The sequence below is a fragment of the Mus caroli genome, unplaced genomic scaffold (assembly GCF_978045245.1).
Source record: "Mus caroli unplaced genomic scaffold, Mus_caroli_1 scaffold_17, whole genome shotgun sequence".
Classification (NCBI taxonomy): domain Eukaryota; kingdom Metazoa; phylum Chordata; class Mammalia; order Rodentia; family Muridae; genus Mus; species Mus caroli.
Genome location: NW_028227272.1, coordinates 27,316,523 through 27,332,306, shown reverse-complemented (window position 1 = coordinate 27,332,306; position 15,784 = coordinate 27,316,523). Strand labels below are relative to the sequence as shown.

Genomic DNA, 15,784 nt, shown 5'->3' with positions numbered 1-15,784 from the left:
TAAAAATGCTTTTGACAAATTTTAAAGTCAGACCTTTTATACTAAGATTTGACTTTGAAGTTATGTTGTTATTGGTTAATTCCAGAGTCAGATGTTTTAAGTATGTTTCTGTTTCTGCGATGAAGCATCATGACCAAAAAGCAAGTTGGAGAGGAAAGGGTTTATTTAAAGGCTTATACTTCCAGATCATAGCCCATCCCTGGAGGTAGTCAGGATAGGAATTGAAGCAAGGCTGGAGTGATGCTTATTTACAGAATTCAAGCCCACAAGCCCAGGTGTGAAGCCATCCACAATAGGCTGGGCCCTTCCTTCATACATTTCTCAATTACTTCCTACAGTAGTAATTGAGAAAATGCCTTACAGCTGGATGTCACAGAGGCATTTTCTCAACTGAGGGGCCTTCCTCCCTATGAGTCTAGCTTGTGTCAACTTGACACATTAAACTAGCAAGTACATACCATTTTGAAGGTGTCATTCCTGGGGAAAAACAAGACTGTAACCTGGTACAGTGCTATGAAAATACTCTTAAACTTTCACAATTGCTTTTGTAGATCTTGAGTAACCTGGGAGACTTTCAGTTTCTCTTCATTGATCTGGCAATCATTTTGGTAGTGGTATTTACAAGTGAGTATTTTGCTTTTTTTGTGTGTCAGAGCATACAAATGTTTGAAATTATGTTTTAAATTTTTGTAAATTTGCATCAGCCATTTTATGAGTAAGTTATATTGGTCTAGTTTTCCTGTATATGTTTTATTACTGGTTTATATTTTTGCCCTATCTGTTTTCTAGACTGGAAGTGGGGTTTATCTAGTGTCTGTGTCTCTGTCTTTGTCTGTCTCTCTGTCTCTCTCTCTCTCTCCAGTTTTTGGAATGATTTACTTACACCAAAAGAGCCATAAAACACTTAGCTGCTTACCTTACCCTTCTTGCTCGAATAATAAATCAGGAGAGTATCCAACTCAACAATTATGTATTTGATCCTTTCTGCATTATCTTACTCTTAACTAATGATGTTATTTTTCTTCTTTATTGAAAATAGATTCCCTTAGTTCACACCCTTTCCCGATTCTCACCTGACCACTTCCTTTCCTATTCCCACCAGTCCCTAGACCAGCCTTAGAATCTATTCAATTTTCCTTTCCCAGGGAGATCCATGCTTCTCCGTGCTTCTTCCTCATAGTACTCCTCTTTACCTAACCTCTCTGAGTCTGGATTGTGGCTTGATTATTATTTACTTAACAGCTCTGATCTATTTACAAGTAAATACAGACCATATTTATCTTTCTGGGTCTATGTTGCATCACCCAGGATGTTTTTGTTTTTTGTTTTTCCTAGTTCCATCCATTTGCCTGCAAATTTCATGATGTCATTTTTTAAAAATCACTCATATTTCATTGTGCAAATGTGCCAAATTTTCTTTATTCTTCAGTTGAGGGGTATCTAGGTTATTCTTAGTTTTTAGCTGTGGTGGATCAAGCTACAGTGAACATGGTTGAGAAAGTGTCTTTGTGGAAGGATGGAGCATCCCTTGGGTATATCAAAATGCCAACTTTTATTTTGAGACTGGGTTTCTTTGTAGTCCTGGCTGTTTTGGAACCTGTTCTGTAGATCAAACTGGCCTTGAACTCAAGAGATATGCCTGCCTCTGTCTCCTAAATGCTGGGACTAAAGACCTGTGCTTCCACCACCCTGCTTGCCAGATAATTCTTTATATATAGACCTTGAGAGGACAATTCTTCATATGGAAAAACAAAAGAGCCAGGATAGCCAAAACAATCCTGAACAATAAAGGAACTGTTGAAGGTGTCAACTATTTACCATCCTTGATGTCAGGTTATACTACAGAGCTGTATTAACAGCAGCTGAATGATATTGATGTACAACAGACATGTTGGCCAGGGGGTGATAGTGCATGCCTTTAACTCTATGACTATGCATTTCTTAAGGGGTATTACAGTGCTAATGCTCTGTGTGCCCTTGTAGAGTCTTCCTATAGGGAGAAACAAGATGTTAGCTTTTACTAATGTTAAGTAATAGGCATATGGCTTCTTCAATTAATAGGAATTCACAAATCTGTCCATATTGGAAATAAATACCTGGGAAATAAGTAAAAGCTTGCTAGCTAATATGAGGACTATTTCATTTGACCATGAAGAGATCCAGCTCTTCTTATTTATATTTTAGGAAGATAATTCTATGTGGAGAACTATCCTGTGCATTGTAAGGTACACAGATGATCCATTAAAATTCCAACTACTTGAAATAGAGCCCTTGCCATATCTTTCCTGGGGTGTTAAAATTACCTCTGATAAGAATTACTGAATTAAAAAAATGGCTTAGTAGATAAGACTAGTCAATGACTAAGCAAAGTTTATCAAAATTTAGTAACAGTTGATGATATCAAAAGGTAAATTTAGAAATTTTATAATGGAAAACTTGGTAGATCCCATGTGCTATCAGTGGGACTAATTTTCCTTTGAGTTACTGTTGTGTTCATAGAGCTTCAGACATGCTAGTATATAATTTATCTAGGGGTTTTTTTTTTTCCTCTTTCAATTTTATGTTACATCATGTTATGACATAACATTACATGGTTTTGCTGGAATTACAGGTGTGCACTACTCCCACACATTGGTTTATAGTTACTAGTTTTACTGGTACTGAGATTTTCAATGAGTTTCAGTGGAAAGGTAAAAGTTAACTGGAGGCATTTTTGAAATTAGAATTCTAAAAATTCGTTTACTTTCATAGATTATTTTAAAATGTATGATGTCTGGCTTGAGTGTTCAGAAACTTTAAATACTTAGAAGACAAAACCAGAATTTGAAAAGTCTTACTTCCAAGAGTATTTAATTATGTCTTAGTAAAAAGATTAGACACAATTTTTTGTCCTTTCCTTTCAAATATAGTGAGTTTAAATCCTGCCTGGAAAGAGCTTGTGGCACAGAGACCACCTTCAGGCCTTATATCTGGGGCACTCCTCTTCTCCGTCTTGTCTCAGATCGTGATCTCCGTTGGATTTCAGTCGCTGGGTTTTTTCTGGGTCAAGCAGTATAAAGTGTGTGATCCAAATTCAGAGTGAGTTGGTTGATCCATTGTAACAATTGTATAAGGTGACTATAAAAAGAAGAGCCTTGAAATGTATATAGAACTTGCAGCTTTTTTAAACCCCTCAATCATTTTGTCTTTTTGTCATGATGACTTCTGTCTTTAGGAAAGAGTGTCTTAATTTTCTGTTCATCAGTACCACAGCCAAGTTAGAAGGAAAGGATTCATCTGACCTGGGTTGAGACACTCACATTGTCTTTTATTAAACATCATTTTAAAACATCCTGAAAGAATATTACGTATTTACATACGAAGTGTTCTACTGTTCACAAACTGTAATGAATTAATTAATTTTGTCAACTCTTCAGTTGTGAATATTTTAATTTGCTTGATTGAGATTATCATTAACATTTTTAGCAAATTTTAAAAAAAAACCCATAGTTTTATGTATATAGGCATTGCCCATGCAAAGGAATGGACAAAATTGTTTTGAATCTTTTCAGTGTCCATTTATAGAGGTTTAACATCTGTGTTTGTTGCAGTAACATTACTAATTGTGTATGCCCCACAGTACTGTATACTTAGAAAAGGAGGGCAAGCCCTGACTATCAAACATTGAAGGTTGTTGTCAAACATCTTGTTGTCAGGGCTTGGCTACATATTAGCACAAGTCATCCTACAGTATAACCCCAGAGAAGTATGAGCCCTAGGTAAAGAAGTACAGTCACTTGTATTAAGTAAGATAGTGTATCCCCAGTTAGCATGGGGTAGATAGTGCTAAATTAAAGACAGACTTGTGATCTGTTTACATTCACTCTGCTAAAATTCCAAATATGTTTAAAGATTTTTGATGATAATTTTAACTGATTATAAGCTATAGCTAAAGGGTAAAGAATAACCTTCTGTGTCCTCTGTGCTGCTGCACCTTTTGCTATGAATAGCATTTTTTTCTTTGCATTGTAACGATTTAAGGCATCTAAAATAACATTGGCCCCTTGGGAATATGCTGCTGTGTTCTTAATGGGATCTTTGTGTGTTCCAGTGTTTGTAATACAACAAGAAGCTCATGTTGGAACTCATCACACTTATACAATGGGACTGAACTCGATTCGTGTAAAATACAAAATTATGAAAATACCACAGTGTTTTTTATCTCCAGTTTCCAGTACCTCACAGTGGCGGTTGCCTTTTCAAAAGGAAAACCATTCAGGCAGCCTTGCTACAAGAATTGTAAGTATGACATCATGATTTCCACCTTTCTCTTCCTTTACAAACCTGATCTTGGCAAGATGCCAGTAATCCTACTTAGCCACATACATAGCCAGACCCTTCTCAAAAACAAAACCTAAGAAAAAAAAAAGGAATAAGTGAATTTAACTGGCAATTCATTCTTCATGGAGAGGCAGGTGTTTAATGCTTGGAATATTTACTGTCTTGACACTTTCATGACCATTCCCACTCTTACATTTAGAAGATTCTGGTTTTCATTGCCTGTTACTTTGGGCCTCTTTCTTGCTTTGAGTGAGTCTAGAGAATTAGGATTGGAAGCAGGGACCTGTAGGAGGCTCTGGGGAGACAGTAGGTGTGCTTTTCTCTTGAGTGTTCTTCACAGTACAGCTGCCTTACCCCTTACACTGTTGTCAAAGTCAGGGTCTGTAGAATTTCTAATTTTAATCACTTTTGCTCCCCATTGCAGAAGCGGCCAACAGTTCTGTGTGTCTCTATGGGTTTCAATATAAATATCCAAAATTTTAGCTGTATAGACAAAACTTGGTTCAACATGTAAGTTGCTAGCTTTTGAAAATAGAAATGAGAGCAGTGAAATGGCTCTGAAGGCCACCTGTCCTGCCACAAAAGCTTGACCTGAGTTCAGTCCTTAGAACATGTAAAACTGAAAAAAGAGACTGAGCTACACACAGATGTCTGTGACTTCCACATATGTCCATGGTGTGTGTGTGCCAGTTGACACATGGTAATAATAATTTTAAAAATTGAAGACATTAGTTGATATGGCTTTTGCAGTGTCATGGAGCAAGTGACAAGTGTTTGTGTGTAGCTGTGAAGAAATGTCATTGTTGAGGTCAAATGCCAGGACTAGATTTTAGACATCAGATGAGCAATACTCTCTGGAATCTCATTCTCATTCTGGAGTTGAGAAGCATTTCCACATGCACGGGTCCTCTCTGACCGTGTGCGCATGTGTGAACAGGTAACATCGAAATGGGGTTTACTGGTAATTTTTCTGTTTTAGATATTTATGAACATTCATGTTACCGTGTAACTGTAACTGTTATGGAGATCTACTAGAAGCATGCCATGCTACTTAGAACACTTTATAATATAACTAATGCTAACTTACTGAAAAGGCAAACCTTTTTGGAGGGGGTGAGTGGAGCCATTATTAGGGCTTAAACCCTAGGGACTCCCACCACAAGCTAGGTACCTATCATTGAACTATATCCCCAAGTCTCCTCACTTTGGCATAGCTTGTGTAGGTTAGGCTGGGTAACCAAGCTTACTCAGAGCTTGTGCTAGGACTGCAGCTGTTTGCAATCCTAGCACACAGGTAACACTAGGGAGCTACCTTGGCATAACACTTGCTGGGTAAAGCACTCTTGCAACTGAGCCACACCCCAGCCCTTCCTTACTTAACTTTTTTTTTTTTAATTAATATTATATGTGGAAGATAGATGACACCTTTTTGGAGTCAGCTCTCTTCCATCTTTTACATGAGAGTCAGATTAGACTTAGGTCACCAAGCTTGCACAGCAAATGCCTTTACTTGCTACTTTTCCTTAGCAGATTTTGTACTTATAATTCTCCTGCCTCATTCTCCTGAATTTTGAGATTGACGATAGAGTGTGCCGTGTCCAGAAACAATGATTTTCCTTTCTTTTTTCTTTTTTCTCTTTTCTCTATTTTGATTTTCATTGTCCTCTATAGTTATGAAGAAACCTAGCCCTCGGATTAGTATCAAATTAGGAAAATTAGCTGTAGTGATCTAAGAATACATTCTACCCTATCTATACTTACACTGTCGTGAGTGAGTGAGTGACGTCAAACAGGGACAGTTGTAGGGGTGAACTCAGGAATGTACAGCTTTCCAGGCAAGTACTCTACCATAGAGGTTTGTTTTTGTTTTGTTTTGGCAGAGCTGGGTTTAAAAGTGTGTGCCCCCAACTCCACCACCACCATACTCAGTTTTAAGCTACTTGTTTTAAAAGTACATCTTTTACATGATTTGGAGACTTCAAATTTACCTTCTCATTTAGTTTTCAGTTGATGCGAATAAGCACTTTATTGTTGACAGTGGCACTGGTTTAAGTATACTAAAATATTTCAGCAGAGATATCATAAAACCACTTTATTTCCTGTAAGCTTTGTGCCTGCAGAGGGTATAGAGGAACCAATATAGTTGGCCATATATATTCTGCTAGTTTCTCTGTTTTCCTGTTAGTACTATACATTGCCAGTGAAAGTCTTAGAACAGTTCTTTGCTAAGGCTATTCACTTGTTCTCTAGATCTAATCAGTGTAATATATTATTATACTTAATTTGAGATTTTTGTCTGTACTGTTTAATATTTGTCTTGGGTGTAGAAGCAATCTTTCTAGAGTGATATTCCCTTCTAAAATTAAACCTACTATCAGTGTAGCTTAGTTGTTATATATGCATAATTGTGTTTGTGCTTCCATTTCAAGTATCATGATGGTTCACACTCATCTCAACTATCATTTCTCACCAGACTTTGCTTCTTTGTTTGAGGCAGGGATATGTAGCTGAGGAGGGGGTATTGACCCTCTGATCTTCTGCCTCCCAGGTTGTGGCTTTGAAGGTGTTACCACTGTGCCTGGTAGTTTCAGTTTTGTCATAGAAACTGGTTGGAGTTTTTGGTCCTTGTGGGATTTGTTTTTTGTTTGTTTGTTTGCTTGCTTGGTTGTTTGTTTGTAAAATCCAACTTCTGTCTTTGCCTGTGAAGATGTTATTACTAAATTTAGTGATCAGGGTTTCACTATGTATTCTTGGCTAGCCTAGAACTCAAGATCTGTCCACATCTGGAATGCTGGGATTAAAGCATATGCCACCATTATCTGACATATATTTAAGGTTGAAGGGAATAGATTTAAATGTATCTAATAAATCTGTTGGAAGAAGAGGAGGAGGCTATGCAGAATGTCTTATACTGTAGGTAATAACATTATATGCTTTTTATATTTCATGAACTTAAATAGAGGTATTCAAACCAAAGTGTGTGTTTGAAGTATTTGTATGCTTCTTGGTGTTTGGCACTTTTTAATTTAAGGGAAACACCTAATTTTATTGTTTGCTTTTCTTTTCCAGATTTTTTTGTTATATCTGTGATTATTTTGTATGTTTTCATATTATTCATCATGTTGCATCCAGTTGCCTTTGTTGACCAGGTTCTTGAGGTAAGGCTAAGCACTTCATTCTTTACTTGTCATGGTTGATGGGAACTGGGAAACAGTAGTAAGACATTGATTGATAGAAAGAAAGTCATTGTTAGTATCATGTGGAGGGTAGACAGCTAAATAAAGATTAAATAAACTACCTTTATTTTTTCCAGTATTGCTTCTTTCCCTATACCTAATATATAGTTGTATTTACCAAAAGACACTCTAAAAAGAATGGACATAGTTAAAGTAGATTTTATTGATTGATTGTTTAGTTCATTGACCCATCCTTTCCCATGTGTCATCTGTGGTACATCTGTGATGTATCAGTTCCCAAGTGTGGACTTTGTGACTTTCATCCTATTGGGAGCTTTATATATTTTGTGTTTTGAGTTCTCTTTTATCTTTTTTCTTTGGTAGTATCAGATTGTCCAAATTATTATGACTTTGTTAGGAATCTTTATGTATTTCAGATCAGGACGTATGCTGCAGCCTCTTGTTGAATCATCAAGATAGTTATCTATTGGATATTTCTTTTTAAATTCTAAATTGGGCTTTTGGGGACCCAGAAAAAGCACTTAGGATTAGAGTTGAGATGCTCAATAAATTCAGGGTACAATTAGTTCCCTTTTCTGTGAGCAATACCTGTTTTTCATGTTGTGTTAGTTACTTCTCTCATTCCCATGAATAACTGATGAGGAAAGACTTATTTTGGTGCACTGTTGGAGGGGATATTGTCTGTCAGGATAGGTGATGAATACTAGTAGAAGTTTGAGGCAGTTGGTCACATTGCATTTGCAGTCTCTGTGCTGACTGCTGTGGACACTGACCAAAGAAGCTTCTCTGACCACGATTGAGAGCAGCCCTGTTCAATGGAAATGGACATATTTAGAAGGCTCACATCCATTTAGTCAAAACAATAGGATTAGATTCCCCTAGGGATCATGACTTGGCCAAGCCATGGACCATGTTTACAGCCATCAAGTTTGCAGTGAGATCTGCCCTATAGAGTAAGCCTGAAATCTACTCAGAGTAGTTGGTTGTGTCCTAACTAGTACATACATCTTTGCATTCCAGGTCCACTGCTGACTGTTCAGATCAGTTTCAGCTTGATTTCTTTGTATTACAATTGAAGTGTTGTATCTTCAGCACTTGAGTCTTCCAGCTGTGATGAATGAGCGGTGGTTGTAGTCTGTATTGGTGGAGGGACCTAGGGAAATAGCCCACACCTGACACTGAGAATATCATATAATATTTTATGTCTTCTGGAGGAAGCATGGTACTTCATTCAAACCCATTTTTTTTTTAAAAAACAAAACAAACAAAACATATATATGTTACAGACAGTTGTGAACTTTCATGTGGGGTTCTGGGACCTGAAGCTCCAAGAGCAGCAAGTGCCCTCAACTGCTGAGCCATTTCTCCAGTCCCTGTAGGTTATGTATATTGTTAATTAGCTTACAGAGAGTAGATGTCCATAAGGCTATTTTCTTAGCTCACCCCTAACTCCCTCTTCCTCCCCATCTCCCTACCCCTGCTGAAACCTTTAACCACTAGTATTGTTTCCCACTACTTTCACATTACATATGTTCCACTACCTCCATTCCCTGTAAGGCCCCCTTCTTGCTTCCTGGCCCCACTAAAAATTTGAAGGTGGAATCCACATATAAGTGAAAACATGTATTTGTCTTTCTGAGCCTGCATTGCTGCATTTACTATAGTTTTTTCCAGTTCCACCCATTTTTCTGGAGATGACATAATTATTTTTTATAGCTGAGTAAATTCCATTGTATGTATGCAGCACATTTTCATTATCCATTCCTCATTTTATGAGCATCTAGGCTGATTTCATTTCCTAGCTATTATGATAACAAGAGCAGTGACTGTGTGGCTATCCCTGTGATAGGATATAAAATCCTTGAAGTTTCCAGGAATGAGATTGCTGGGATCATGGTAATTTCTGTTTTTTAGCTTTCCATAGAGGCTGCACCAATACATACTTCCTCCAGTAGTGAATTAAGGGTTCTTTTCCCACATCCTCACCAGCATGTGATGTCATTTGTTTTCTTGACTTTTCTGTCTAGCTTTTCTGACCAGGTGAGATGGAATCTCAAAGCAGTTTCAATTTTTATTTTCCTAGTGGCTAATGGTGTTGAGTGCTTTTAAATGGTGACTGGCTCCCCCCCCCCCCCCTTAGAACTCTTTACTCAGCTCCTTTTTTTAAAAAACAATTTTTTATTAGATATTTTCTTCATTTACATTTCAAATGCTATCCTGAATGCTCAGTTCCTTTTTTGTTGTTAATTTTGTTTTGTTGTTTGGGTTTTTTTTTTGTTTTTGTTTTTGTTTTTTTTTTGTTTTTGTTTTGTTTTGTTGTTTGGGGTTTTTTTTGTTTTTTGTTTTTTTTTTTGGTTTTGTTTTGTTTTTTTGGCTGTTCTCTTTAAGTTTCTTGTTCTTTGTATATTCTGAACATCCTCTGTTGGATGTATACTTAGCAAAGATTTTCTCCCATTCTATAGGTTGCCTCTTGATAGACAAAGTTTTGGTTTTGGTTTGGGGTTTTGTTGTTGCTGCTGATATACAAAAGATTTTTAATTTAATGTGATCCTATTTGTCTGCTGTTGGTCTTATTTTCTGCCTGAGCAGTCAGGGTCCTATTCACAAAGTCCTTCCCTGTACCAATATCTTAATGTATACTCTACTTTTGTTTGTTTGTTTGTTTGTTTACATTTGAGAGTTCTAGGTCCTATGCTAAGGCTCTTCATTTATTTGGAATTGGGATAAGGAACTAGTTTAATTCTACATTTTGTTCTCCAGTTTTTTCCATCATACTGTGTTGAAAATACTATCTTTAATCCAACTAGTGCTTTTGACATCTTCGTCAAAAATCAAATTGCAATAGTTTCCTAAACTCTTATCCAGGTATTCTATTATTCTATTCTATTCTCTTTTTTTCAATTTTTCATTAGATATTTTCTTCATTTACATTTCAAATGCTATCCCGAAAGTTGTGGCCCCCCCCCCTGCTGCTCCCTTACCCACCCACTCCCACTTAATTGGCCCTGTACTGGGTGGGGCATATAAAGTTTGCAAGACCAAGGGACCTCTCTTCCCAATGATGGCCAACTAGGCCATCTTCTGCTACATATGCAGCTAGAGACACAAGCTCTGGGGGTACTGGTTAGTTCATATTGTTGTTCCATCTATAGGGTTGCAGAACCCTTAAGCTCCTTGGGTACTTTCTCTAGCTCCTCCATTGGGGGCCCTGTGTTTAGATGACTGTGAGCACCCACTTTTGTATTTGCCAGGCACTGGCATAGCCTCATACGAGACAGCTATATCAGGGTCCTTTCACCAAAATCTTGCTGGCATATGCAATAGTGTCTGCGTTTGGTGGCTGATTATGGGATGGATCCCCGGGTGGGGTAGTCTCTGGATGGTCCATCCTTTCGTCATCCTATCCTATCCTATCCTATCCATCCCAGTGTCTCAGTAATAATGGTGGTGGTGGCAGCGATGTTTGCCAGTACCATGCTGCTTTTGTGACTGTGGCTCTATAGTATGACTTGAAATCAGTTTGGTTATATCTCCCCCAGTATTGTTTTTGTTCCAGATTACTGGTCTGCAAATTCTATGGCCAGCAGAGTATTTATTGATTCACATGAGGCAAGAAGGAAATCCAGTACAACATGACTCACTGTCAGGTGTTGACTCAACAAAGTAGTTTTTTCCAGGCATATTTAAGTACAGCACAATTTTGGGGAAAGGTTCCTGGTGATAACGCAGTCCTGTGTGTACAGTAAAGCTTAGACATAGTTACATCAAAACTTGATAAAGTCCAAGTGACCTCTTCCATAAAGATATGTTCTTCGGATTAACTGGGAAAGCGGGTTCAAGGGTAAACAGCCCATGGTAAAGGTCCGGAAGAGGATGGTGCTATAGACTGAAAAAAATGAAGAGTCAAGGAGAGCCAGGCATGACCTGGGCATACAGTTAATGGAAAGGTCACAGGTTTATTAACCACATCCATTCCCAACCTTTGGAAATACATCTGTTGTTTGAAGAGACATTCCTGGTTTCCCTAGTACTTACCTGACAGTACAAGGACCTCAGGTCTTCTATACCTTCTTAGGAGTTTTCTTAATATATGATCTGTTTTAAAGACTGCTGAAAGTAATGTATTTGCAGTGTTTGGATGGAATGTTCTGTAGGTGTCTTTTAAGTCTGTGATGTCATCTAATTCTCATCTTCATTTTGTTTTGTCAAGAAGACCTGTCAGTTGATGAGCGGCAGGTGTTGGAGTCACCCACTACTATTTTTCTGTTGATCTGTGACTTCTTATGCAATACAATTTGTTTTCTGAAGTTTAGTGCAACTGTCTTTAAAACCCATGTTTACACTTGCAATGTCGTCTTGGTATATGAAATGACCATCTTTAATCACTTGTTTTGGCTTCAAGTCTATATCTTTGTCAGGTATTAGAACACTTGCTTGTTTGCTAGGTCCATTTGCTCAGAAACTGAACCCACGTCCTATGCAAGAGTAGCAAGTACCCCACTGTGCCGTCACTCTGGCCCCTTTAATGGAGTCTGTTGCCATGACAAAATACTTAAAGATAATCATAAAGAAAAGAGAGGGGTTTTTGTTTGCTGGTTTGGTTTGTTGGCTTTCAGTTCTGGATGTCTGAGCACTGGACCAGCATCTGGTCAGCTTTTAGTGCAGGTGCCATTTCTCCTTTCAGAGCCCCAAGGCTCCTGGGAAGGCAGATTGGCATGAAGAGATCACATAATAAGTATTTATAGTAAGAAAGGGCAAAGGAAGCCCCATTCACTCGCTTCTCCTATAACTAAACTACCTTAGTACATTGATCCTTCCTTGAAGGAGGAACCCCTGTGAACTAATTGTTCATGAAGACCCATTGCCTCTTAGCGTTTCACATTTAAAAAGTGTGTTTGAGTGTTTTGTTGTTTTTGTTTTGGTTTTGCTGTTTGTTTTCCTATTCTGAAAATCAATTCTGTGATTGGGATCATTGGGCAATTCTGGTTTGGCCTTCCATCATCTCTTGCAGATGCCTCATCAAACTGTAAGGAGTGGTAGTATGTTAATGTGACACACATCAGGTCATCTCCTTGGCCTTTCACAGAGTGTCTTAGGTACTCTGTGGTAAATACTTGATAACTAAAATGTTTTAGGTTGTAGAAAGCAGACAGATTTTGGTTGGATGTGATGGCATGTAGATATATAGTTCAGCTATTTGGAGGCTTAAGTACGGGAAACTCAACTTAAGATTTGACCACTATTAAATTAGTATCCAGCTCAGTGTTTTAAAAAAGATGTATTTTTAATTGTGTATATGTTAAAGAGATGTGCATGCTGATTGCCATGACTGTAGCAGCCAAATGAATTGATTGAGCATTGATTGAATCCCCTGGAACTGCAGGGGATTAACAGGTAGCTGTGAGCAACCAGACTGGATGCTAGGAACTGAGGTTGGAGCCTTTGGAAGAGAAGCACATGCTCCTAACCATTGAGCAATCTCTGGCCACTGCCTCATTTTTGAAAGACATTTTATTTTAAAAGTATAGATTTGTTAGACATTTGTAATGCTGTAGATTAGAGCATGCGTGGACTTTTGAGTCTCTTAAGATTTAATTGTCACTTCAAATTATGAGTTAGAAGCTTTTTTGTGTGAAAAGATGCATGCTTTGTGACATTGAAAGTTTAATGAAAAATATACATAAATACTTTATGTGTGTATATAAATTTGCTATATATATTATATACATATATATCCTATTATATACATATATACCTATATATACATATGTATATATGTAATAGGATTTCAGTAAGCTTGGATTTGTTTGTTGTTGTTTTTTTAAACAGTCTCAGGTATCCCAGTCTGACTTTGAACCCACTAGGTAGCTGAGGGTTGCCTAAGCTCATAACCTTTCTGTGTCTGTATGTAGCCATGTACTTGTGCCACCGTGCCTGGCTTCAGAGACCATGGTGTGATACTCTAATATCAATTAAGATGACAACTTTAACTAAAGTATTTTTGTCTTCTAGATTATGTGTGTACCATACCAGTGGCGCATATATATGCTTATCATTGTTCTTATCAATGCCTTCGTGTCTATCACGGTGGAGGTAAGCACTCAGCTTTGGGATTCTTGGGTGACTTAGTGCTGAGAGAGCAGGTAATACTATTTATTATTCAGAAGCCCACACTCACATTTCATTTTAGGGAAATTCATTTAGCTTCCTGATCTGACCTTTTCTGTAAGATTCTAAGATTTCTAAGATTTGATGGCGTTGCATTCAGGCACTAGATGTGAATGAGGTGGACAAATGAGATGGGGGGTGGAAAGAGGAGCAGGTATCCTGAGGAGGCAGCTCCCAGAGCCGTGTGCTCTGAGGGGAGAGTAGAGGGGACCACTCTAGGAAGAAAGAGTAGTAAGCTCTCAATGCTGCTCTTTATACCAGTATAAGAAACAGATGTGGCAGATAAAACTGTGTTTAAAGGTTTTTACAGTGGAAGCTTTTGAAAGTATGTGTATATTTTAGTGGTAATTCTAGATTGAGAAATCCTAAAACTCAGCTGTCCCAACAAAAGATGGCTTAGATTTAAGTTGACATATGGGAGCATGGATGTTTGTAGTGTACCATTTTAAGTTGTTCCATAGGCTACATTTTCTGTTCAGGTTCTGTGCCTAAAAAGCACATCTAGGACTGTGTCACAGCACTCCCTTTCTTACAGTGTACATCCATCTTCTCAAATGTTAGTTTTTATTCTTGTTAACTAAAGAATTACTTGTATTGGGCACTGATGAAATGTTTGTGTATATATATAGACGGAACTAATAATTAGATATTAAGTGAAAATAACTCTTTAAGAAAAAAGGCTATGAATCATCAACATTGTTAAGGGAGCACTGGAGAGCGAATCTGAATTTTAGAAAATTTAGTCTTTTATCAAGAATTTTGTGATTTTGTATCTATTATAAAAGCTCTGTTATTTATCCTTTTGTAGTATTTACTGAGGCTTGCCATATGAAAAGCCAATCAGTGTTAGTGATGTAGCATTGTGTGAATGTTATCAAATGTGTGTGTTTAAAAGGAATGACCTGTTTAAGTTTAATTCTTAACTGACTGGAATATCTCTCAGAGCTTCTTCCTTGACACGGTCCTTTGGAAAGTTGTGTTCAATCGAGACAAACAAGGAGAGTGTCGTTTCAGCACCACACAGCCACCACAGGTTGGAAATGAGCAGTTACTGTCAATTCTTCACTTACATTTTGGTTTTTCCACTTGCGTTCTTGGTTCTGTTACTGTGTGTGTAGCTTCCGCTGTCTTTGTTGTGCCTGGCATTTCTTCTTCTTTTTTTTTTTTTAAACAAGTTTTAGGAAAATCATGGCAAGCACTTAATAGAGGCTTTTTAGGACTTTGGGAATTTCGTAAGACTTTTCCAACCCTAATTCTGTGTGTATGTGTGTGTGTTGGTATGCCTGTCTGTCTTATCCTTATACAGAGTTTCTTTGTGTTGCTTCGTCTGTCCTGGAATTTACTCTATAGACCAGGCTGGCCTTGAACTCACAGAAATCTGCCTGCTTTTGTCCCGAGTGATGGGATTAAAGGCGTGTGACCTCCTAGCTAAGAGTTAATTCTTCCATTTCTGTCTGCTTTATTTATGTATTTGATTGTCACTAGTTCCTTTACAGGGTAAATGTTACACAAACAGTTTTGAATCAAGTTTTGTTTTTTGTTTTTGGGTTGTTTTTTTTTTTTTTTTTTTTTTTTTTTAATCAAAATCAAGCAACACATTTTGAGGATTTATTTCTGATTTGTATTTTACTATTTTCATGTATTTATTTTGCCAGTCGCTATGTATGCATTATTTTAAGGTGGCCTTTTGCTTTCCCTGACAAATAACTCTAACTCAGAAAATTGTTTATTTCTACTTAAGCAGTGATGAGGGCTTTTAAAGTCCGTGAAATAGCCTGTGACTTACAAGTAACACAAGGTTTCTCTGGCAAAAGGAAAGAGAAGCAGGCAAATCTGTTCCCTAGTAGAGAATGTTACAGCAGAGATCCTGACAGGATGGACAGATTATACTTAGACTGCTGTCAATCAATCAGAGCCCTATGAAAACCTTAATCTCACCTTGTCAGGAGTTGTCGCACACAATCTCACACATGTGAAGTATCTGTAGAAGTACTAGATCATAGTTGAAGGATAGATTGTACTGCATTAGAATCTGCTTCAAAACATGTTACCAATGCTCTTTTTAGAGTAGGTGATATGTTCAAGGCTTCAGCTATCCT

The 15,784-nt window shown here is 37.6% G+C and overlaps 1 protein-coding gene across 3 annotated transcripts in view; it reads left to right on the top strand.

The window, feature by feature from the left end:
* Nucleotides 1-15,784, top strand: part of Atp13a3 (ATPase 13A3) — a 75,710-nt gene that overhangs the window by 51,996 nt on the left and 7,930 nt on the right. For 2 of the 3 annotated variants that reach the window (XM_021184510.2, XM_021184509.2), the window contains 6 exons: nt 552-624; nt 2,910-3,078; nt 4,091-4,278; nt 7,390-7,478; nt 13,530-13,610; nt 14,629-14,718. In XM_021184510.2, coding sequence (XP_021040169.1) covers nt 552-624; nt 2,910-3,078; nt 4,091-4,278; nt 7,390-7,478; nt 13,530-13,610; nt 14,629-14,718 — 690 coding nt within the window. The remainder of the gene's footprint in view (nt 1-551; nt 625-2,909; nt 3,079-4,090; nt 4,279-7,389; nt 7,479-13,529; nt 13,611-14,628; nt 14,719-15,784) is intronic. The other variant, XM_021184511.2, reaches the window with a different exon arrangement.